The sequence below is a fragment of the Phoxinus phoxinus genome (genome assembly GCF_949152265.1).
Source record: "Phoxinus phoxinus genome assembly, chromosome: 10".
Classification (NCBI taxonomy): domain Eukaryota; kingdom Metazoa; phylum Chordata; class Actinopteri; order Cypriniformes; family Leuciscidae; genus Phoxinus; species Phoxinus phoxinus.
The window spans coordinates 29,740,204-29,765,436 of NC_136885.1; the positions used below are offsets into that span (position 1 = coordinate 29,740,204).

Genomic DNA, 25,233 nt, shown 5'->3' on the forward strand with positions numbered 1-25,233 from the left:
TTTTTTATTGTATTTTTGAACAAATAAATGCAGTCTTGGTGAGCATAAGAGACTTTCAAAAACATTAAAAATGTACCAACCATGAAAACAGAAAACCTGCATTGTCAAGGCTGCTATTTCAGTAACTGGAAACAAGCAACAACAACAAAAACTAAGCATTTCTCAGGTAACAAGCCAGCAAGCTTGTCTAATGCCGATAATCTCACAGTGGTCAGATATTGACCGATTAATCAGTCTATCAGTAATCTGAACTAACACTTATAATAAGCTTACATTCTTTAAAAAACACCATTAATTCTTATTCAGGCAGTAAGAAAGAAATGAAAGTGAAGGAACCAAACCTTGTCTCACTCTCAACCAAGAGTAATCTGTGCCCTGTGCTCATCTTTACCAAAGCGTAATGGCTCTCAGAGGGGCGTTTAGGTACACCTCAAGCACAATTGTATGACCTGGGCCTCATCTGGTATCATTACACCAAACGTAAATAACAGCTGTAAATGTTCCACATGGAGGCAGTGATGTGTTCAAAGTCAAACACCAAGGTGACAAAATCCAATCTATACAAGAAAACATCTTAAATTATCACTATTAGGTTGTATCTAAGAATAATCATCCTCCATTAAAAATAAATATTCTAGAATCTCATTCAAAATGGCTAAACGAATAAATGACAAATTCTCTATACATGTAAAAATAGTTGTTTCCAATGAAGATTTGTTTTAAAATGACTTTTTTCAGATCAGATAATGTATTAAAACCCGTTGAAACTGCCGCAACAATCAGATTATCCAAGTCCAAACAGAATCATGTATGACAACACTATTATTGTGCCAAGTTATGTAACTGCAAACAGGCAACAATTAGTCTAATGAATTATACTTGACAGATTTTTAAAATAGATTTATAAAGCTATCTCATGTTGCCATTTCTGCAGTTTTACAAAATGTTAACACATCACGTAGTTATTTTAAAGTGGCAATCTTTAGAAAACCGTTATGAATTATATAAAAAAATAAAATAAACAGCCTTATCAGGCACAGTCTTACACGTTCCAGCTCTCCACATGCCGGACTATACGGGTTAGAGATTACATTACATGAGGTTGTTATAATTCCTGCATGTTTTTCCCTCACAGAGCAGGATTTGCCAAAGTGCATTTAGAGCAAATGAGCAATTGTATAAACCCACTACTGAACCAATCATGAGGGTTGAAAATAGTACATTTCAATGAATGCATTTAATAGCTGCATTACAGTTAATTAATAGGAATAAAGCCATGAACAAATCACAATGCAAAAAATATAAATAGCCCTAAAAATAGACTTTATAAATGCAATATTTTTTCCCTCTGATTTCAGGGTCAAACGCCTGTTTTCGTGAGATTCATACATTCTTAATAATCAAACTCCTAGAAACCTATACATCATAACCAAAATCGCTAGAACTGAAACAAAGCAGTCTTACAAAAACAAAAACCCACTTTATTTAGACAGTGTTCAGGTCTCAGTATCAATGTGCCAGGTAAAAATGAAAAGAGAAAGCTACAAACTTCCAAGAACAGCGATAACTGAGTCTACACAAACTTTATTTTCTTAAAAATACATTACCATAAAATAAAAAGCAATAAAAGATATATATGGGGGATCAGGAGGGCAGGGTCTCGCCCCATTTTTCTGTGATATACAGCCTGGAAATTTTTGGAAGAGGAAATGCATGTATCGGCGTGTATGTGTGTGTGTGTGTGTGTGTTTGTGTAGTGTAGCGGGACGGGCCATGTTGAAGTGAGGGCTTGGTTCACCTGAGGAGGAGGAGGACGACAGCCTCCACACAGCAGTAATGCAGCAGTCACATGGGCGGGCACACACAAAGAAAAAAAGAGAGAGAACAGCCAAAACAGAAAGAGGGAAGGACAGAAGAGAGGTAGTAAAGTGAGAGGTAGAGCGAGGCAGGGCAGCTACTCTGTCAGCACCTAAGGGAGGAGCACAAAAGGCCAGCTACACCTAAGATAAGCAAAGTTCCTCCATCACTTCAGTGTGATACCATATATACACCTCCATTAGCAATCTCAGAGAGAACACAAACGGAGGTTGTGTTTGTGTGTTTCGATATTTGCACAGTATTTGAAGCAAAAAAGGTTAATGCGTGTGTGGGTACATCTCTAAAAACAGCAGTTTGGTGTGCTCTCGTTCGGCGGTACAGTACTCGGGGGCACGTGTTGACCAGTGGAGCACTCGGTCGGTGTGAGTTACGATCTCCGTTTGAGACTGTGCCACAGTGTGACTGACCAAGCAGAGCACCATAAAGCAAGCCTGCTTTACACACTGTGCACAGATTAAATACAATTTCACCAGCGAGGTAGATTATCAACTAGATGAGGATGTAAATACTAAAAGGAAGCTCAAGGAAGCCACCGGGAACCCTGCTTAAATGGAGACGCGTAAGGCAGTGGAAAGGTTCTCTGCGCGCCACAGGACTCCAGGTCTGTGGAGGAGACGGCTCGTAGCTACAGTGCGATTTAGATCTTGGAGCGTTAGCTTACGTGGATTAGCACAATATACACATATGATTCTATTGGTCACATTATAGGGAGGAGCCGGACACCAGCAGCGGTGTTCCTCAAACGTATGAGCCTGCAGCACGCTCTCTAAAACAAACACAGAGAGAAAAAGAACAGAAGCCAGTGCTATTACTAGCCAAGAGACGCCAGAACGACTGCACTCTTGACTTTGTGCCCTGAGCGTGTGAATGTTTACAGGTGAGGCGGCGAGTGCTCAGCTCGATCAAGGGAAAGAGAGGATTTAGAGATGACCCACCCATCAGCAAGGCAAATCTACAGAGGGCGACGACAGCAGGTCTGCGGGTATCCCAGATTAATCTGGAGTTAAATTGAATGCGCATGTGTATCTGCGTGTGGATGTGTACATGTGTGCGGGAACGGGGGGGGATATTTAGTTTTCAGCAGCACGAGGAGGGGGCGCAGATACAGAAGGTCCCACTGGGCCAGGGGGCATCCCTTCAGGCTGTGCGGTTGGAGGAGGAGGACCTGGGTCTAGAAGAGAAAAAATAATGCAGTTTCAAAAACGCAGCCCGAACAAAAAAAACAAATATAGCCCAGGACAAATGTGCCATGCAGAGTAACAAGAGGACTTGAACTAGTGACGCATTCACTCACACATGCCGTTGGGTGGTCCAGGGTGTCGAGGTCCCATCATGGGGGGCATGACACCTTGTGGTGGTCCAACTGGGGGAGGTCCAGGCATCATTCGACCTGGAATAGGTTGACCTGGCATGGGCTGGCCTGGTCCAACCATTGGTCCTGTATATAGCAACAAAAGACACTTGAAGAGACGTAGGCCTATTGATGTTCTACAAAATTGCTTTGAGAATAATTAGGGCGTTGTGATTAACTGAATTTTAGTTGATTAATTGAGATAAAACTTTCAAACATTAATTAAAATCCCAAATTTATCATCCAAATCAGTCAAACATGCTATGTGACTGTCGTAAATTGCCATCAACTGGGCATTAAGCTGCAAAAAAAAATTTGCGTTGTTCCCCAGGAGGATTTGTGCACATGTTCAGGACAGAATTGGCATTGAGAACTGTTAAATTTCACTGATATCTAAAATATATATTAGTACGCAGCCATATTTCCTGCTAAATACTAGAGATTACATTATAAATCAGAAGATGAGGGTGAGTTCTGACCTGTCTGAGGGGCATGGTGGGGACCAATGGCATGGTGCATGGGGGGATATACAGGGCCAGGGTGCCCGGGATGCCCTGGGTGTCCAGGGTGCATGCCTGGAGGCGGGCCATGTGGAGAAGGTCCATGATGTCCTCCTGTATTCTGCTGTGCGGCTGCCTGCTGCTCCATCTGCTGACGAGCCTTCATCTCTGCATACTTCAGCTGCTCCATGTGGAACGCCTGTCGCTCTGTCAAAAGCTGCTGCCTCTGGAGCTCCAGCTAAAAAAAAAAAAAAGAGAGAGAAGAACTCCTGTAAAATCAGCCCCTAGCTTGATGGCACATGAGGGAAAGTTTAAATTGATTTCTGAGGGTTTACTCACACGGCACACAATTTCGATTTGTTTTTCAGATCCAATCATTAGAATGGAATGCCTGCACTTATTTCGCAAGCATTCTATTCTGATCTATTTTTTTGAGCAGTGTAGCTAACATCTGGTATATCAACATTGTTTGATATAGATGGGAGCGTAATGCCAAATAAAAGAGTAGAAAGCTACTGCTGTAGAACAGGGGTGCAAAACTCTGTTCCAGGAGGGCCACAGCCATGCAGAGTTTAGTTCCAACCCTGCATCAACACACACCTGTAGTTTTCAAATGAGCCTGGAGGACCAGATTGGCTGGATCAGGTGCATTTAATTAGGGTTGAAGCTAAACTCTGCAGGGCTGTGGCCCTCCCGGAACAGAGCTTGCATAGGCAAAAGTCACCAACAATGGTTTTGAACTGTGCATTTTGCAGAGCTGTTCAAGTCCCTTGTGGAGAGTGCCTCTGGTGTGCACACACACACAAGACTACAGGATAAAAAAAGAACAATGCACAGCACAATTCAGAGGATGCGTGAACTATGCAAATTGGCAGTTGTAAATATATTTCCCAGAATACTCTTTTCCAACACAAAACAATCGAAATAGTGTAAAAGGGAGTGTAAATCACAGCCTCATAGTGCCACTAATTAAAAGGTTCTGCAACACTGCTTCATATGAAAAAAAAAAAAGTTGTACACAAACAAATGTACTGACTGTGTTTAGCAGAAGAGTGAATTGCAACAAAGCATCAGTCATTTTGTAATGGTGCAGATAGACAAACAGATGAAAAAAAGAAGCTAATTCAACCATAATGTATAGTTTTTAATACAGTGAATTATAAAATAATAAAAGTGAATAATAAAAATAAATAAATAAATGTATTATATCTGATTTTGGTGTGACGTGGTTGACAGCCAGAATCCCCCAAATAATCAGCAATACTTACGGCTTCCTTCTCACGGTCCATGATGGTCTCCAGCTCCTCAAAGTGTCGTAGTTTGATCTCCAGCTTCTTCATCTGAGTTTCTACCAGCAGAGCCACAAGAGATTTGATCTTCCTCTCTTCCACTGCAGCCAGGTGCTGAGACACAGAAAAACGAGTAAGAGATAGTGCATGCAAACAAGTTGACCACCAGGGTGATAAAACACTTTGTTTGGAATCAGCTGCACAAAGGACAGTGTGTGTTGCAGCCACCACAGGAAGTTGAAGAATTGGTAAACATCAACATCTCTGGGATGCATTACCTTTGCCTTGGTGGCAGCAGAGGCCAGAGCAGCAGCGGCAGCAGTGGCGATGTTGCCCTCTCCGATATCCAACTCAAGCTTTTTCTTTCCTTCCTCCGGCTCCTCCTCAGCCTCCTTCCCTTCTTCTGTGGTCTCCATGTCCTCCTCTTTTTCTTTCTCTGAAACTAAAATGTGCAGGATCATTAGTCCAATAGAACCAACAGCTGAGAATTAAATTAAACTATAGAATAAATAGACATTTTATAGTTTATTTCAATTCCCTGATACTTTATTTTTTTAATTACTTTGTAAATGGATTTCCTGTAAACTAGGGTCTAAAGACATTTAAATTCTAATACACATTTTCTGTAAGGCTGCTTTAAAATGACGTGTATTGTGGAATGTGCTATTTAAATAAACTTGAAACCGTAACGGTCAAAATGGTTATTCTTTAAAATGTTGAACAGGGCCAATTATATCCTGTCAATGAAAAAGAGGCAGAAAAACACATTTAGACTGCTACTCGTACTGTGTTAGAAGAAAATCATGTGTTGAATTTAGGTCAAGTTAACGCGACAACAATGCATTAACTCTATTAATCGCCCGAGGTTCAAGCCAGGGTTTCCAGGTCCGAAGTTTTTCCCTACACCAAACATTATTCCCATCCAATAATCACAAAGAGATTTGTGCTTTGTTACGTGATAAAAGTCTCAGCTATCAAATTCTGCCCATTTTATCACAAAGTTCAAACTATAAAAGGCATGAAGTAGGCTTGTGTCAGATTTCAGGCAAGCCCATGAGCATTCGGTGCAGCTTTGGCAGTCAGTGTCAGTACCTGCTGTCTTGGATTCTCCTCCCTCACTCTCTTCCTCTTCCTGTGGCTCAGATTTCTCTGTAGTCTCATTCTTTTCCTTCTCTGCCTCTGTAGGCTTTTCTGCAGACTCGCTGGGCTTCTCAGCTTCATCCTTCGCCTCCGCCTGCAAAAGATGAGACAAGGACAGCATGAGACTGGTGAAGTGCAAATGAAGAACAGGTACAGATGGCTGTATAGAAAGCAAACTTGAGTCCATATTGAGTCTAGAAGAACCATACTTAATATGGAGAGACGGACTGGAAAAGGGTGCATTGCAAGGAATCCCGATAGTGCATAGAAATGATAATCACATCTTATTCCAATAAACATGACAGTAGCAGGCAGATCTGGATACTGGTGACAGAATTAAATCTGACCTTATCAGGCTGCTGGGAGTCAGAGTCTGTGTCCATCTTCTCAGTCTCTGTAGGTTCTGCGAGTAAAGGAAAACAAACATTGATTAAAACATCAAATGTCAGATGGTGGAGTGTACTGGACAAAAAAAGGAACCTAAAGACAAAGAAATATATCCTAGAAAGTACTTCAGCTCCAGTAAAACACAATTTTCTGTTCAAAATTATGACTTTTAAATGTAGCCCATATCTGCCAACAAAGAGTTCATAACAGATATATTTGTATTATATAAATGCAGAAATTAACGCATTTAGTTCCAAAATTGCAAACTTAATGCACAATTAAAAACTCAGTTTAAATGAAAAAAAAAAAAAAAAAAAAGTCAATTTTTATAAATTGAGAGTAATACATCACATGAAATCTGAATAAATAAGCTTTCCATTGATGTATGGTTTGTTAGGATAGGAAAATATTTGATTGAGATTGCAAAAAAATTAAAAAATAATCTAAACATTGAGAAAATCACCTTTTAAGTTGTCCATTTATGTCTGCATTTACTCACAATAAATAAATGTTTTATATATTTACAGTAGGAAATTGATAAAATTCCTACATGGAACATGATCTTTACTTAATATCCTAATGATTTTTGGCATAAAAGAAAAATCGATAATTTTGACCCATACAATGGGTTGGCCATTGCCACAAACATACACGTGTGACTTGTGACTGGTTTTGTGATCCAGGGTCATTTATCAAATAAACCCTGATCTTAATTACACAGCATTTCAATGTTTTTTTTCCAATGTTTTTGAAAGAAATAATAATTTGTTACATGTATATAGTGCTTTTTCTGAGACCTCAAAGCGCTTCACATAGAAGGGGGAATCTCCTCAACCACCAGCAATGTGCAGCATCCACTTGGATGATGATATTGCGCCAGAACGCCCACCACACACCAGCTTACTGGTGGAGAGGAGACAGTGATGAAGCCAATCAGTATATGGGGATGATTAGGAGGCCATGATGGACAGAGGCCAATGGGCATATTTTGGCCAGGATGCCGGGGTTACACCCCTACTCTTTTTCAAAGGACATCCTGGGATTTTTAATGACCACAGAGAGTCAGGACCTCGGTTTAATGTCTCATCCGAAGGAAATATTGTAGATGCCTTGTTGAAATATTGTTCAACAAGGCATCTATTTTGTCAGAAATACAGTAAAACATTAATATTGCAAAATTATCTTGATACATTTTAATATGATTATCATCATAATCATCTTATGATGGCAAAGCTAAATTTTCAGCATCATTACTCCAGTGTCACATGATCCTTCAGCAACCATTCTAATATGCCGATTTGGTGATTAAGAAACATTTCTTATTATCAATGTTGAAAACCGTTGTACGGCTTAATATTTTTTGGGAAACTGATGGATTTGATTGTTAAATTTCTATTTAAAATAAAATTTCTAATGTAAAAGTTTTCACTGTACCTTTTATCATTTTAATGCAGTCAATGTGGGTGAATATAGTCATAGTGATGTCTGTGAACATTGTCAAACCAATGCATTGCAAAGTCAAAACTAAAGAGCCTGACAGCACACAGACAAGCAAAAAAACCACAACCAGCAATTAGAGACGAGAACAGGGTGAAAAATGTGACCGTATGTGCAGGTATTCGACTGAACAAAGAGTTGTGGCACATATAACATTGGAGCCTTTAATAAGGTACGTGTGGCAAAGCCTGCACTGGCAAATCATGTCACATTAGGTCACTCCACTGACCCAGTTTCAACCCCTCCCATGTCTGTGCCCCATCTGCCAGCGCTGCATAAAGCCAACGGCTACCATTGTATGCAGTCGCACACGCTGCCTCCAGTACTGTGTCGACTCACACAGTAAATGTGCTAAAAAACAAAAGAAGAGTAGGGGAGACTTGTATGTTTTGTTTTTTTACCGACTTAAATCATTTCTAAATGATCACGACCAATCTACACACAGCTGATCAGGGTCACTGGGTTTGACTAGACCTGGTTTGTTCATAAGTACTGATTTAATGCCACCTGCTGGAAGGAGCTACAACTACACAGGAACAACTAGGTATGATTGAAAGGCTGCCTATCAGAGCCCTCGATGAGGTTCCCAATTTCACTGTATGAAAATTCTTACTAGGGATATGCAATATGCAAAATCATATTTCACAATGAGAAATTGTTTTCGCCCTTCCCTACTTTTTTGTACCGGAGTACACAGACAAATAACTTAGATAGATGACATGAACGCGACCTTTCCAACGTGATGACGTAATGTGTGGCGCGTCGCAGACCAGCACAAGACGAACAATTGTGGTTAAAAAGTATATACTTTAAAAAATAAATTTAGAAAAAAATATCGTTTCGCTAGATATGACCCTTATTTCTCGACTGGGATCGTGTAGAGACTTTGAATCTGCATTGAGACGGACATTTGAACCTTCTTTTGAACATTGGGACAGATGGTTGCCATTGAAGTCCATTCTGTGTAGAAAAAGCCTGGAATGTTTTCCTCAAAAAACTTAATTTCTTTTAAACTGAAGAAAGAAAGACATGGATATCTTGGATGACATCGGGGTGAGTAAATTATTATAATCCTATAACTCTTTATAACATTATGCATGTCCTGCTCTTTATTTTCTCATTAGTGAATGTTTTTTCCATCATTCTAAAGTGACAATAACTTTAACATGTTGTGCTACGTGGATATTTACATACCGCAAAATAAACGATATAGCAAAAACTCTAACGATCGCAAAGATATACATCGTAACCCCACCCAAACCTAGTTTCCTACCTGTCTTCTCTGGCTCCTCAGGGGCTGTGCCAGCAATGCCACTGCTCTCCAGGCCGAACGCAGGGTCCACTTTTCCTGTGCTGCGTGCGGCCTCCTGCACCTTCTTCACATGAGCCTCCACCAGCTCCGTGGGAACCTCCTCACGCACACGGGAGAACTCCTCTACAAATGCAAATGGACAGAAATGCCATCTTAAATTAAGAAATTGACAATTTTGTTTTATAGAAATTTTATGCACATTTTGGGATTTCACATTAAAAAACATTAGATGTTCAATAAAATAAGACAAAAAAAAAAAAAAAAAGAGCCAGATAAAAAAAAAATCCCAATAAGATGACATGCGCATAAACTAGAGATGCACCGATTACAATTTTCTTGGCCGATTCCTCGTTGAGTTTGACCTGCCGATAACAATTTTAGCCGATTCCGATTTAATTTTTTCTAACTTTACAGCACACAACATTTTTTTCTATTTTTTATTTATTTATAAAACACCATATACTTTTACCCAAACTGAATAATAAAACAAGTTTAAATTTTAAACTTAAATTTTCTATAAATATTTTTGAGTCTTCATTTTCTTTTCTGACATAGCCTACTCCAGTTCTTGTTAAAACACACTAGACATGCAAAATATGTGCAGTTTGGGCACTTTTTGTGTGAAATATTTATTTTGTCCATCAAAAGTATGCTTTCACTTTAATTGGGTGTGAGCAGCGCAGCAAAAATAGACTCGGCGCAGAAACCCCCGCTTCACTGCTGCTCACGCGTCATGCACTCTGAAAACAATACCTCACGTCGCTGTGTGAAATGGCCGTAATTCACGAGGTTTCCTACATGTGCGTTCCATGTGCATGTGTGATGCTGATGTTGCGCAAAGTTAATCATACAGCGGCCGAGTGCATTTGACCGGCATAAAATCATGTGAAAATCAGCCATTTCCGGTCACCAGCCGATCAATCGGTGCACTATAATAGAAACACATTTACCAAATAAATTACTCAACGCCTAACAGCAAAAAAAAAAAAAAAAAAAAAAAATCACAACTTCATGTGATTAGAAAAATGGGACTGTGAGGAGGGATTTAGAGAGACTGATTCATCCGACGAGTCGTTTGAGAATCATTGAAAAATGTGGTGATGAATGTGGTGACTCAATGAATATTGTGTCAAAATGAAAATGAATCTTTTGATGCATATAAACCTGTTGTAGGAGACTTCCAAAACAAAATTAGGAGCCTTTAAAATAGCATTAAAGGGTCCCTTTAAATGTTAGTAGCTGTTTCCATCCAAAATTGCACAATGTTGTCACTCATAAGCGTATCTACAAAAGCTCCATATGGATCAAAACTTGACATACCAAGAGCTGCTTTGGCTGCTGCTGCTGCCACACGTGGGTCAACAACAGAGGCAAGGAACGCAACAGTGCTCATGACAGGATTTCCTGATTGGCTGAAGGGGATCGGCTGGTAAGCCAGAGGGCCCAGAGAGGCTTCAGAGCTCTCCAGGTATTGATCTTCTATGGGCAGCCTCAGGAAGTGCAAGATGCACTCATCTTGTGTACGGCTTCCGACATGCTCCGAAACCTTATTCCAGTCATCCTTATACATCTCCAGAGCCTGGAATAATCAATTAAAAAAAATATTATTAACAAGAAAATGTTTATGAAAGAACATTGAGAAGTTTATGTTGCCCATGATTTGAATCTCACCTCCAACAGAAGTAGCGTTTCTTGCTCAGTCCAGTCTCTGCCACCTGCAGCCCCTTTACCCTGTAAGGCAAGAGAGTAAATGATCACATCAAGAAACTATGAAGTAAAAAAAAAAGTAAAAACAGTAACAACTTCCAAGTATTAGGTTTGGCAGCAGAAATAGGGTTTGTGACATGCCTTGGGATTCTTCTTTGAGTAAATATCTGTACGGAGGCCAAAGTTCTGCAGGTCACTTGGCTTGTCTTTGCCCTTTTCTGGGAAGTTCAGCATCTGCTGAGCAGGGGGAACCTGGAAAGAATAGCAGACACTTTATTGCAACTGTCTCACAAGAAAGCTTTTGCCTTCTGGGAATTAATAGGGAAGTAACCCCAGTCTCACCTGTGGGGGGCGGTGGTGCAGCGGCACCAAACCAGAGGGAGTATCAGCAAGAACGTTGAAATGTGGGGTTGGTGGAGGGCCCATTGGGAGGGGTCTGCTTTCTGCATCAACCTGGTAGTTCACCAGCCCCCACTGCTCCAAGAAGGCATGCGCTCTGGGAGAAAGAGAACACTGAAAATAAATATACAAAAGGCCTGGGTATTTAAACTAATTTGATTCAATTCACAAGCTTGTGATAAGGTTCTAATTCAATCTCAATTCATTTGGATACATCAGGCACAGTGTGTCAATATTTCATCTACTACCCAAATCTCATCTACTATAAATTATAGGGAACCCAGTTGATACATACATTTTAAAAGGTAAAAATTAAATGATTTGAATACAAAACATTTAATTAAACTACTTTTTAATGATATATAATTACATTTTTTACTCCAGTTAGTTTTTTTTTAATTTAAACATTTAAATTGCGCACAGACTAAAAGATATTGGAAATTTAAAAAAAATTATATAGTTCAAATAAATAATTTCTTAAAATAAATAATCCTAATTAACTTTATGCAAGGCTCTCTGCATAATCTTAAAATGGTACACAGACGATATATGATAATTCTGACCTCATGACCGCACACACATCTCCAGTGAGGTTCCTCCTGCAAGAGGTGGAGGTCAGGTACTCCTGAGGATTCAGCCGGTACGTGTCAATCATGAAGTTACGATAAGCCAGATATCTAAGGAAGAGGTAACAAACAGAGCATGACAGTCGGAGCAGTAAAACATACATGCATCATAGAAGAACCACAGAGATACATGGAGCACAAGGTAAAACATTTTTATATTTTGATGTGAATTAAAAAGGCTTGGGTACACGACAAATGCACTAGTGTGAACTTACATCTCTGGAGTCTTAGATTTGTTTTTGCCATTGAAGAACTCTGGCAGGGCACGTCTCTCAATTTCATGTATACTGGGAAAAAACAACAAAAATGATGTGAATATGCGCTGACAATAACAAATCATTTTGCGGGACTTTTCAGGATTTAAAGAATTGAATTGTGAAGTGTAAGCGAATTTAAAAAAGGTACTTTTTTTACTACAATTTTACAAAGATTTTTTTTTTTATAAGTATTAACTGTTTTAACAAGAATAAACATTTTTTTAAACTTACACCTCCAGCTTAATAAAAGTTTTTAAACAAGCAGCATCATAATTACAGCAGAAAATACCAAAGGAAATATCATCGCTTATATGAGGGGTCTTTAAATATTGTGTTGGACAATGAAGAGCCTTCAAGTCAAAAAGGTTGAGCACTAACATCATTTCCACGCATTTCTCGAGACAACACTGCAGAATATGGAAGGAGGGATTCAATACCTGTTGTAGTCAAACCAGGCAGCATAGCTGGGGATAATGATGTGATGGGTTTGCTCAGTCACGTTGTCCTCAGAGTCGATCAGACGATTGACCTCCGTTTTGCACTGTTCATCATCCTCCTGTCAATTACAGTTTGTAAACACCCTTTGACTCACTATAAATGCTTGGCACTAAAGTAATATTTTTAGTCCATTACAAAAAAAAATTTATGGGTAAAAAAACAAAAAATAATGGCTGTTGTCACCAGATACTGTGCATCAGATATAACAATGGAGATTCAATGGACCTGAACATATCTGGATTAAAGTATAAAGAGATATTACCTTGCCACCAGACGTTACTGAATCATCTTCATGGTCATCTAAGACAGAAAACAAAATTAATGTAATCATTTGCATTTCCTTCCACAATGTGCAAACCTGTCACCCATCACATTTATGCCTGCAACAAATCACAAGTAAAATACTCACCTAAATCTGCAACAGTTCCGCCCTTCACTGGTGTGTTCTCGCTGTCCTTTTTCTGATTGACTGCAGACAGAAAAGCAGAGGACATCAAGCAGAGCAGATGATGTATCAGACAGACAACTCCAATACAATAAAACTTAAAAGCTTTCAGTGTAAAGTAGGACAATGAAAGTAGGGCTGCAGCATGTAATATCTAGAGTGTCTATTTTAGCCATGCAATGAATTTCCATGCAGCCAGAGGGCTTTTAAAAAAGGTGCTTTGAAATATATATATATAAAAAAAGGCAATTCAGCAAATTATGTCAAGGAAGTGCTTATCAACCAGACGCCTTTATCCAAAGACTTACTAAAGCATACTACTGATATTAGGGAAAGGTCACCTTAGGTAACCTGGGGTTAAGATCAAGAATACAATGGTGGTAGTTCTTCAATTACCCCTTGCACTGTTAAAAAACAACAACCACCAGTTCAATTAAATTTGTGGGATTATTAATCAAGAAGAATGACCATTTTTTGGCAATGTAACTTCCTCCATTCCTGGCACAGGGGAGGGATCTTCCAGGTCCTTTGTGAGGTCTTCATCCTGCTCGTCATCATTTTGATGTCCACGGCGCCTCCACTGTGCTCCAGGATTCCTGTTTTTTTATGTAAATGAATGAAACTATGCTACACTTCAAATGATCATGACTAAATACATTTTGTACTTGTGTAATCTAAACTTTGAGAAAAGAAATAAACTTTCGTTCAGCAAGGGTGCATTAAATTGATCATATGGGGCAGTAAAACCTTTTATATTGTAACAAAAACATTTCTATTTCAAAGAAATGCTGTTCTTTTGAAGCTTCTATTCACATTTATATATATATATAAAACACTTATTTTAAATTGCCAATTATTTCACAATATAACAGTTTTACTGTATATTTGATCAAATAAATGCAGCCTTAGTGAGAATGAGACATCTTTCAGAATTTTTTTTATTTATTTTTTTTATCTTACCAACCCCAAACTTTTGAAAGATAGTGTACATTAAATGAGCTAATATTTACCCTTTCTTGCCCTTTTTGCGAGACTCTGCAGGGGTGCTGGGTGGGGATGGAGAGCGTCTCCTCTTCTTGCCGCCAACCAGGGACTTGCGGTCCTTGCGATCGGGTGTACGGGAAGACTGATCAGAACCATGGAGGGGTGAAGGATGAGAGAAAGAGCGAGAGAATGAGAGAATGGAACGGTTTTACACACAAAGGGGAGCGGGGTTGCTGAGGGGATATTTGGGTAGGAGGGCGGGTGAGGTACGTGAGGGTGAGGCAGCGAGGAAGAGCTTTAGAGGATGATTGACAGACAGTGACAGAACAAACCTTGCCAAGACCTTAAAGGTCTGGCTTAGCATACAACACAAATCTGAATGTGTACCATATCTATTTCTTTAGCACTCATGTCTCTGGCTCTCTTACCACTTCTTCCCCTGGAAAGATCCGCTGGCGGAAACTCACAGGCTTCTTGTTCTCGTCCACTTCGTAATCTTCCTCATTCATCCACTCGTTGAAAGCATCTGTGTCGATGACCCATTTAGCATGCACCTGAGGGAATCACAGAGCGTACTGAGAAAACACTGGAAAATGTAATCTGTATGCATCACTTACAATATGAATAATCTTCAAATTGTAAGGCTTTTGAAATGCGTTCATTTTGAAACTGTGAATTTGGAACTTATCGTAACCGTCTTACCCGCCATGGTTTCTCAGAACTTGGTGGATCCTCAACATCTCCATCCACATCACTTGTTGATACCCATGTGTCATAACTGCAGAGTAAAACCATAAAAATATAAGACGACTTGAAATGTAAAGATCTCCTTTCCTGTTTCATTAAAAACTGCATTATATGGACTCACAAGGATGGATTATTTGCCTAAATTTTTTCGTTTGTGTTAATCTGAAGAAAGAAAGTCATATCCATCAGGGATGGCATGAGGGTAAAAAAATGAGGAAATTTTCATTTTTGGGTGAACTATCCTTTTATCACTATAATTTTCAGCTCTACCAACCTGTCAGGGTAATTGCCCCAGTGAACCAGCACCTGCTTGTCTTTGCGCATGACGGGACGCAGCCATTCCTCTGAAAAGCAGAATTCACAAGGCAAGATCATGAAACACCAATTATAGTGTCAAATTAAACAAAATCATTGAGGAAGGATGACACTGTATAAACCCAGGTTGGATACTATAAAAATACCAACCTTCTTCCAGCTGGCCTGGGGAGGGGTAAATAATATGAGTGGCCTTTGACTTATCTTCAGTGATGGTTCCCTAGATGTGCAAGTAAAACAAAACATCAGAGAAGCACAGAAAACAAATGATAGAATTTTAAAACGACTTGATAGATTCTCTTTTTTTTAACCTGATGTCTCTTAATGATGTCTTTGAGTTTATTGGCTTGTTTTTGCTCCACGTCAGACACAATGTACACAATTGGTCTGGTCAAAGAGTTGTTCTGCAGGCAAGAATGAAATGTGCATTATTGCGTTTAGAAACCATGATTGTAACCACATATTCAGGACTGGGAAGACCAAATGTAACAAAATTACTAAAGTACATTCTCACTGAGTGCAATTAGCCGATATAGATTTAGAAACATAGACATCAGCAAGAGGATCTCTACCTGAACAAGGGTCTTCTCAATAGTCATGAACATCTCCACATTTCTATCCATTCTGGATGGGTTCTGCAGATCAAACCTCCTCCTGAAGAAATACAGGCACATCAAAATTAAATATTTTTTAGCATTATCTTGTTAGCATTATTGCTCTGAGAATCACAGAACGTAATTCATTATCCCAAACCTCTTGTTCACCCTTTCTGAGGTTCTACTCACCAGCCCTGCTCGCTTTTGAACTTGTATGCAGAACCCAGAATGTGGCAAAGGGCTCCTCCAGGTTTGAAGTCCAGAAAGATCTTTGCCTATAACGACAGAAAAAAAGAGGGGAAAATATCAACTAGACAATTGGGGAGCAATTACAAACATACATTTCTGCAAAATTGCACCATAAAAATGCAGCTCTGCACTTAATACAATTCTGTCATCAATTACTCTACCTCATCTTGTTCCAAACTCACAAGACTTATATTCATCTTCGAAACACAAAAGATATTAACCTTGATGAAACCCGAGAGATTTCTGTCACTCAACTCAAAGTCCATTCCACCAAAACTGACGCTTCAAAAAAAGAAATCCATATGCATTGAACAGACACTTTCACTTTACAGTTATACATTTTATTCACATGAAAACATTGATCAACACACATTAGATATGGTCAACAGCAGCTCAATCAGACTTGCTTGATGCACGATAAACCTCACTGGTCTTGTGGAAGCTCAAACATGCTTGCTTGACATGCGTGTCTTGTGCATCAAGTGATAACGTTTCAGCTTTTGTTTAGTGTTTACCATATTTAATGTGCTCCATGAGCGTTGATCACAGTTAATATGTGAATAAAAGCCTAATTAAATCGGTTCATCATATAACGCAATCTATTCAGAATACTTTGATTTAATGGCAGGATTCATATGGATTACATTTGTTTACGTTTTATGAACTTTGGTGAATGGACTGCCAGACAGAAATCTCTGGTATTTCATTAAAAATCCATTAATTTGTGTTATGAAGATGAACAACGTATTATGAATTTGGAACATGAAGAGTAAATGCTGCAAATTCAGACTTACAGGTAGTTTGGTAAGGGCAGGATTGCTGACCCTACGCCCAAATGCATCCTCCTGAAACTGCAGCAACTGCACCACCAGCGCAGCCAAAGTTTTGCTTGTAGGAGAGTCGGTTTGGACATACTTCAGGAAAAAAGAAAGAAAAGTCACAATACATACCAGCAATTCAGTCAGAACGATGCACCTACTGAACATTTATGTTGCTGTTTTTTTATAATTATACAAGAACAAAAACAACTTAGATATTTAGCAATCATTACAATATTAACGTTATCTTCATTCTGAACATGCAAAATACAAACTTCAGCGACAAAAAAGTGCATCACACAACACAGCTGGACAATAAAGAGTACAGATGAAATGATCCAGTGCATCATATCTGCAAAGGACAACAATCCGTTGATTTAAATAGCACACTAACAAAAAAGCATGGAGAGGGTAGTACTATTATAATATCATGGTATTCTTTACATAACTTAAGACTACCATGCAAATACCATTAAGTAATACCAATGTTAATTATTCAGCACGCACCTAATCGTATAACGCTACCATCACTGTATCATAGTACCACCAATACTTTTAATGAATCAACATTAGACAGTCAGTAAACAAACTTCACCATCAACAACCGAGGGTCTGTGGCGCGGACACCCAAGTTTCCTCTGACTTTTAAGTTGTTGACCAGTGGATTTTACTAAAAATAGAGCGTTTCCCAAAAATGTTGAAAACGAAGACATTATTTTAACAAATTTTAAGACAGGCATATTCATGGCAGATCGCGCGTCCCAGTCACCAACGTTAGCACGCGAGCTAACTCATCAGTCCACAACACTGCCGTTTAAAACTACATAAGAGCAATACTTGCTGGCTACAAATCCAGCCCGGAACCCAAACAACATCTGCACAAGCGTTTGTGTCGACATATTGAAATAACCGACTATAATAGCCAATACATTATAAGCAAGCGCGCGTGCCGCTTCTTGTAGCTATTGTGTGATGCGCGCGCGCCCCCATTCAACGGGCGCCTCATGAGCCGCAGACCTTCTTATAATGTTTCCCGATCCAGAGCCGAACTGTCTCCAACTGAGACACCGTTTCCGAGCTCTCCCAATATTTGGAAGATGGCCCTCCATCCTTTTTCCGTCCAATTGAGGAACCGGCTCCCGCTTGGCCGGCCGATGGTCCTCCGGAGCCCGTTCCGCCCGCTGCAGTCGCCGCTGTCGCCATTGTTTCTTTATTAGCGATAGAGGCTAGTCTGTGGAAACTGTTTTAAAATGACACTGCGCCTGCGCAACGGTCGACGCGCTAGAGTCGTTGCTTGAGGGAAATCTCGCGAGATGTCATAATTTTTCTTTTTCTTTTGACAAACCAGAGGACATACAAATTTAAAATATTATAATTTAAATTAATTCGCATTACGCGAATAAAATTAGAGGCAGCACTCATTTTGTAATATCATGTTTGTAATTTTAGTTTTCCCTTAGATCCTCTCTGTGCATATGCTATGCACATCCAATGTTTTTATGTATTTAGGCTACATCACCACTTCCACCTACAATATTGTACTATTTGCTTGTTTCTCTTGTGGAGGATGGACCAGCAGAAAATCATCACCAAACAAGAGAATGGAAAACCTGAGATGATGTATTTAGTTCAATAAAATGACTACAGCAAGCAACTGTAATATGTTATCACTGAAAAAAATGTCTATTGCTGTTAACAACTAACATTCCAATCCCTGTTAATTTGGCATTATTAATAGTTTATTTGAAGAAGAAAAAAGACACACATTCATGCAACAAAAAGGCATTAAAATATAAGTATGTTCAATCTTGTTTGATATAGACTTGTGTTAGGCATAACACTCTATCTTCTATTCTTTTTCCAAACAGAAAAATACAAAGTGTTTGATGAGACATTACAAAGGGCAACAGCCAGCGAGCCAATCATATTAACTTGACAGAGCCATCTATTATGTTACTATTTTATTTAAACGATGTTTCTCCAAATAATGATGTTTTCAAAAGATTCCCAGCATTCAACGTAGATCGTAAAAAGTCTTGTAGAATTTAATCAGAAGCATCAGGGGTGCTTATTAAACATCATAAGTCACCCGGTTTTCAGTTAATTCAGTCAACTAATTTTTGACAAGAGGTGTAGTTACTTTGTTTTGCCTATGTATGGCAGTGTAAGCATGTATCACCATTAAATGTGTCATTAAAAAAACAAGTATTATCTTAACTGTCATGGCCCATGTTCTGTTAGCTTCTGACTCGGTCTATATCAATTGACAATATCAACGTCATATTGACGATACAAGATCTCTATAGTGATGATTGGACTGTTGAGTTTTAATACAGTATTTAGGCTACCCAAAGACGAGTTTTAGAGACAGTTCTAAATAATTATTCTCTTTTAGAAATGTATTTTTCTATTTAAAAATATGAACAGTTAATTTATAGCCTATAACCCCAAATCAAGAAAAATTGGGACATTTTGTAAAATGCCATAAAATCAAGAATCTGTGATTTGTTACTTCTCTTTCAACTTTATTTAACTGACAAAACTACAAGGAAAAGATTTCCAATGTTTTACTATTTAATATTATTTAGCTAAATTAAATAAAAAGAGCAAAATGAGCTTGTTACACCAGCCAGCCGGAGTGCCCATGATAGCCACCAGAGGGCACTCCCTCCGTCTCCTTTACTGCTTCATGAATTACATTTCCCTTAAACCATTGCCTGGATCTTCTGATTACTGTGCCAACTGTTAGTCATTATCTTATTTATGTTTGCCTATTTAAACCCTGGCCTGTGGGTTAATTCACTTGTTGAGAAGTCTGTCTGTGTTACTGCATTTCTGAGTGCTACTTCTGTTTTTTGTGTCATTGTTCTTGATCTTCTGCCTGGCTCCCTGTCCCTGGATTTGCCTGTGCCGTGCCTTGGACTCTGTCATTATCTGGATGGTTTGCTCTGTGGTTTTGACTTGCATTTGGATCTCAGTCACGTCTCCGAGCAGTAATACACGTAACACTGCTATTGCTAAAATAGGTTAAAACATTTTTCCTGTGCACATAACATAAGGCAATGGGCAATTTGAGAAGGTATTAAGGCCATGTTTCTATAATACTACTGTATATAAATATAGATAAGATATGGGGATGGAGACAAAAGTTTCAAGGTTCAGTTCCAAGATAAGGACTGTAAAACGGTTTGTTGTGTAATAGTTCTTTATGATTTAATTGCTAAACCCTATAAAAGGGCTAGCGATTTGCATTAAAAAAAAAAATCTACAATTAAAAGCAACAGCATCCCATTACCATTATTCAATTGCTATCTCTGCAAGTTCAAGTTTCATCAATTCCTTTTTCACAATATTTCTTAAGATATAGACACTGATTTAATTGTTAGGGGCCAAGCCCCGAAGGGGATAGCCCCTATTGTATATGTTAGTCTTCTTCTTCTTCTTCTTCTTCCTGAATGGGAGTCAATGGCAGCCCTATGAACCGTAAGTTGGAAAATTGTGAAATTTGGCACACTTCTAGTGATGGTAATGAATAGTAATTGGACCAATATTTGAGTGTCCAGTACCAACTCTATAGCGCCACCACCAGTTCAAAGATTCAACATTGAAATGGTTATAACTTTTGAACCCTTTAGTACACTTTAGAAACTTAGTACACCTGAATCCACTCATTATGATGATCACAATCAATATAATTTACATTAAGACTTTATCTGAGGGTCCATGCCAAAGTTGGGAACAGCGCCACTAACAGGTCATGAGATATGGAAAATTATTATTTTGGCCAATAACTTTTGAACAAATTGTCAGAAAATAATACATGTGATATCTATGGATTCCTTGTGTCATGTCGAATCCGTGGATACTGATTTTGCCAGGATGTACTACGTGTCCAGCATTTTTAATTTTGTCATAATTTGCTATATCTTTTTGACATATCTTCACAAAATTTGGTAGGGATGATCAACACCATGTCCTAAAGGGAGATGATAAGTTTGAACACAGCGCCACCTAGTGTTCCAGATATATAAGGTTCTTTGCAAAAACGCCTATAACTTTTGGAAACTTTTTTGCGAACAAATTCTGATTGCTTTATGTCGTTATGTTCCTTGGTTTATGCCGATGCCGACGATATCTCATTTGTCATTTTCCAACAATGTGACTGTCCGCCATATTGGAGCAAATGATGAACAGTTTTTTTGCTACTCCTCCTACACATTTTGCCCAATTTTGTCCAAAATGTGATCAGATGATCTTTGGACCAAGCCGCACAGAAAGGAGTGAGCAGATTTTTGATATTCGCTACCGTTCCTGAGATATTCCTCTCTGAAGTCGACCTAGCCTGTGTGTGTTGCCTTATGCTTGTTAGCTTAGCATATTAATTGGTTAGCATGCTAACCAGTTGCCATTCTTTCTAATGTGGGTCTTCAGCTAGCAAGTTAACCATAAGCTACATTAGCATATCATGCTAATCTGGTTAACATGTTATGGAACTTTTTTGTGAACTCATTCTCACACTGAAACCTGTCCTCAGCAGGCTGGTGAACATGCATGAGTGATTAGCTTAACGTGTTACGCCACAGATCCCGAACGCTTTGCGTCGTGTGTTCGCAACTCAGTGTGACAAGTGCCGCATGAGGTACTGTGGCAGCAGAAGTTGCTTCTGTTCCAGACATGGTGTCTATATGTGAAGGAACCCAATAAATACATCATACAGCAAATTCATTTTTTAAATTCTTAACTGCCCAGTGGCACAGTGGGATAAGGGACAGGCGTCTGACGCAGAGATAGTGGGTTTGAACCTTGTGTGGGATGACTTTATAAAATTGTGTAATGTTGTGTCATGTCGATTCCTATATTATTCAAGCGTTGTAGGCCTACTAATCTTTCTTCCTCTTGGATTAGAAATAAGTATGTCTTGTTAATTCTCATCTGAACTTCTTTTCATTTTGTGTTCATTTTCACCTATACTTCTGAACCAGCTGTTTTTACATGTATATTCAATTTCTGCTGTTTTTGTTTTTCAGGCAACAAAAAATATGAAAGTGTGTACAGTGTATTTTGAGGCATGTCTACATTATTACATTATTGAAAGAAACTAACTGTAAACTGTAACTTTACCTTCAGCTGTCATCGTGTCTGTAAAATAAGGCATGGCAAAAATACAAAGCAGGAAAAGCACATGCATATCCATTGTTTTGCAAGTGAGAACTAAATAAGTTCAGAAAAAATAAAGCTTCTAAAAAAATTAAGCTTTCTTTGCAATTGTTTCTGTTTCTGATATTCTGATAAATAATCATTTATAATCCAATTTACTAAGAGTTTGTTTTAAGACTTAACAGAATTAAATTTAATTAACCTAAAAATGTCATGCAATAATGACATGCATGTGTATTTTTGATAAGTATGATCAAAGCAATTAATTTCTGACATTGATTTGGATGATATTTCAGATTTATCAATGTTGTAGACACATATCCCATTTTATTCAAAGCTATTAATTCATGTGAAACCAACGTTGTAGGTGAAACCGTGGCTTTAGGAGGAGCAGCTACACAGAGTTCCCTTGGTGGATATGGCTTTGCATCCAATGCCATTGATGGGAACAGAGAAGGTGTTTACAGTCGTGGATCTTGTACCCACACTTCAGCAGAGGTCAATCCCTAGTGGAGACTGAACTTACTGAAAAGACACAAAGTGTTTTCAGTGGTAATTACAAATAGATTAGATGCTGTTCCTACAAGACTAAATGGGGCAGAAATCAGTTTTGGAAAACAGTCTGGACAACAATGGCAATAATAATCCAAGGTGTGCTACGATCTCCTCCATTCCTCCTGGGTTTTCCACTTCTTTTGACTGTGATGGGATGGAAGGACGTTACATTAATGTTGTTATTTCAGGACGGAAAGAATATCTTACACTGTGTGAGGTCGAAGTGTACGGATCACCACTGGATTGAGAAGCACTTAAACAATAGGATGTATAGATAAAATATATATATGTGTGTGTGTATATATATATATATATATATATATATATATATATATATATATATATATATATATATATATATATATATAGGTGGCTGTAGGGCTTCACTTTAATTAGACATTTATACCAGAGTTTGCTGAACAGGGCGTGTATTATTTTAAGCCTCTGTACTTTAATGCACTGCATGCTGCAGAAAGTATTAGATTTATGTGACTATTGATCAAAGGACACTGGGAAATGGACAATAGGCCTATGGACACTTTTTTGTAATGTAATGCAGCTGTGAAAATTGTATGTTGTAAAATGAATGATCATTTTATTAAGTCTGTAGTGTCTTGCAAATGTGTATGAAAAAATAAAAAATTTGAATTAAAATTATGCTTTTACGAAAAAATCTAAATCAAAAGTCACAGAAAAAAAACACAAACCTGCGTGGGAACATCCCAGCAAAAACAGCAATGGCATAAAAACACTGGAAGGGTCTGAAAAAGGAACAAAAACCTATAGGTAAAATATTAATTCTACCATCTTATCCCAACATTACAAATCTAATTTAACTTGAGTGAGCAATTTAGAAAAATTATATTGATATAGATCAAAGGAGTGCAAAATATTTACTCCCAAGTAACGAAACTTTGTGGAGGATACATGAAAGGGCAAGCCTGCACTGGGATTTGTTTAGCCAAGTTATTTAGCTACTGGGAAACATTCACTTTTGTTTATATTAAGCTTATAACCAGAAAACTATCCTAAATTGTTAAAAAATATCCAAAAGATCTGAGAGTGAGCCGACAGGGTTCGCAACAAAAAGCAAAAGGCCATCAGTGTAGAGCGAGACACGATGTTCTGTCCCTCCTCTAAAAATACCTGTAAAGAGCGGGGACTTTTTCAAGGCTATGGAAAGAGATTCTATAAAGCGAACAATAGTGGGGAAAGAGGACAACCTTGACGAGCACCTCTTGTAAGGGCGAAATATTGGGAACACAAAAACATTTTTTTCACACTAGCAACAGGGGCAGTCAGTGTACAGAAGGCGTATCCATGACGTGAAAAAGGGGCCAAAGCCAAATCTAATATAAATAAATAATTCCACTCAACCCGGTTAAAGGCATTTTCTGCATCTAATGAGATGATCTTACTGGATGAAGGTGTATGGAGAAAAAATTATATTTAAAATTCGTCGAATATTTGATGATAATTGTCGCCCCTTAATGAAACCGGTCTGATCTTCAGAGATTTTTTTAGGAAGACAGGGATCCAGACGGCAAGCCAGAACCTTAGCCAATATTTTTAAATCCGAATTTAACAAACTTATGGGCCTCCAATTGCCACATTCCTCTGGATTCGCTTGAGTATGAGTGAAATAGAGGCCTGAGTGATAACCATTTTCTAAAGAATCACTATACATATATCTAACAATGAAGGTGCCAGATTTTTGGTAAATCTTTTGTAGAAATCAATCGGAAAACCGTCTGGACGTGCTGCCTTACCACTTTGCATAAGCTGGAAACCTTTCAAAATTGTATCTAACACTACAGGCTTGCCAAGATCATCTGCTACCGCTGCATCAATACGAGTAGCCTAATATTTAAAGAAATTATCCATGATGGAATCATCTTTATGAGGCTCTGATTTATAAAGACTGCAATAATAAGAGAAAAAAACATAATTGATATCCGATGGATTTCTAGTTAAGGAACCAGAATAATCATATCCCTGAGTAATTAGACAAAAGGCAGTTAGTCCCTTAAGCTGGGATGCCAGTAACCGACCAGCTTTGTCTCCATGCTCATAGTTTAGTTCTTCGCAGCATAAATTCAGCATTTTTTGTACTACCAAATCAAATTCCGATTTTAATTCCAATTTCTTAGCACGCAGCTCAAGGGTATAGGATTATTAAGAAGCTGCCTATCAATCATGATGGAATTAACCAGGTTCTGTAACTTTTGTTTTCTTAGTTTGTACTTAAATAATATAACCTTGGATTAATGTTTCCCACAATAAAAAAGGAGAAACAGATTCTGACTTATTAGTCTCAATAAACATATAAATATTAGTACTTATATAGCCTACTTAAAATTCTTTATCAGATAATAATCCTGAATCAAACCTCCACTGGTTTGCCCTACCCAGTAAAATTCAAATTTAGAGAGTGTGGTGCATGATCGGAAATGACTATAGCTGAATATTCAGAACAACTAACTAATGGCAAGAGAGCTTTATCTAAGAAAAATAGTCAATACGTAA

General features: G+C 38.3%; 1 protein-coding gene across 1 annotated transcript; it reads right to left on the reverse strand.

The window, feature by feature from the left end:
- Positions 1-1,568: 1,568 nt before the first annotated feature.
- smarcc1a (SWI/SNF related BAF chromatin remodeling complex subunit C1a) lies at positions 1,569-18,286 on the reverse strand. Its single transcript, XM_079625683.1, has 28 exons — positions 18,013-18,286; positions 16,972-17,091; positions 16,118-16,203; positions 15,905-15,986; positions 15,644-15,736; positions 15,483-15,552; positions 15,292-15,361; positions 14,973-15,048; positions 14,699-14,824; positions 14,297-14,412; positions 13,755-13,882; positions 13,251-13,310; positions 13,104-13,141; positions 12,781-12,899; positions 12,302-12,373; positions 12,024-12,137; positions 11,404-11,557; positions 11,203-11,313; positions 11,026-11,085; positions 10,675-10,933; positions 9,316-9,477; positions 6,506-6,561; positions 6,111-6,252; positions 5,297-5,460; positions 4,998-5,132; positions 3,709-3,967; positions 3,173-3,316; positions 1,569-3,049 (listed from the first exon to the last, which is right to left on the reverse strand). Exons 1-28 carry the CDS (start codon positions 18,196-18,198, stop codon positions 2,949-2,951), a joined length of 3,303 nt encoding a protein of 1,100 aa, XP_079481809.1. The 5' UTR covers positions 18,199-18,286; the 3' UTR covers positions 1,569-2,948.
- Between the last annotated feature and the right edge of the window lie 6,947 nt (positions 18,287-25,233).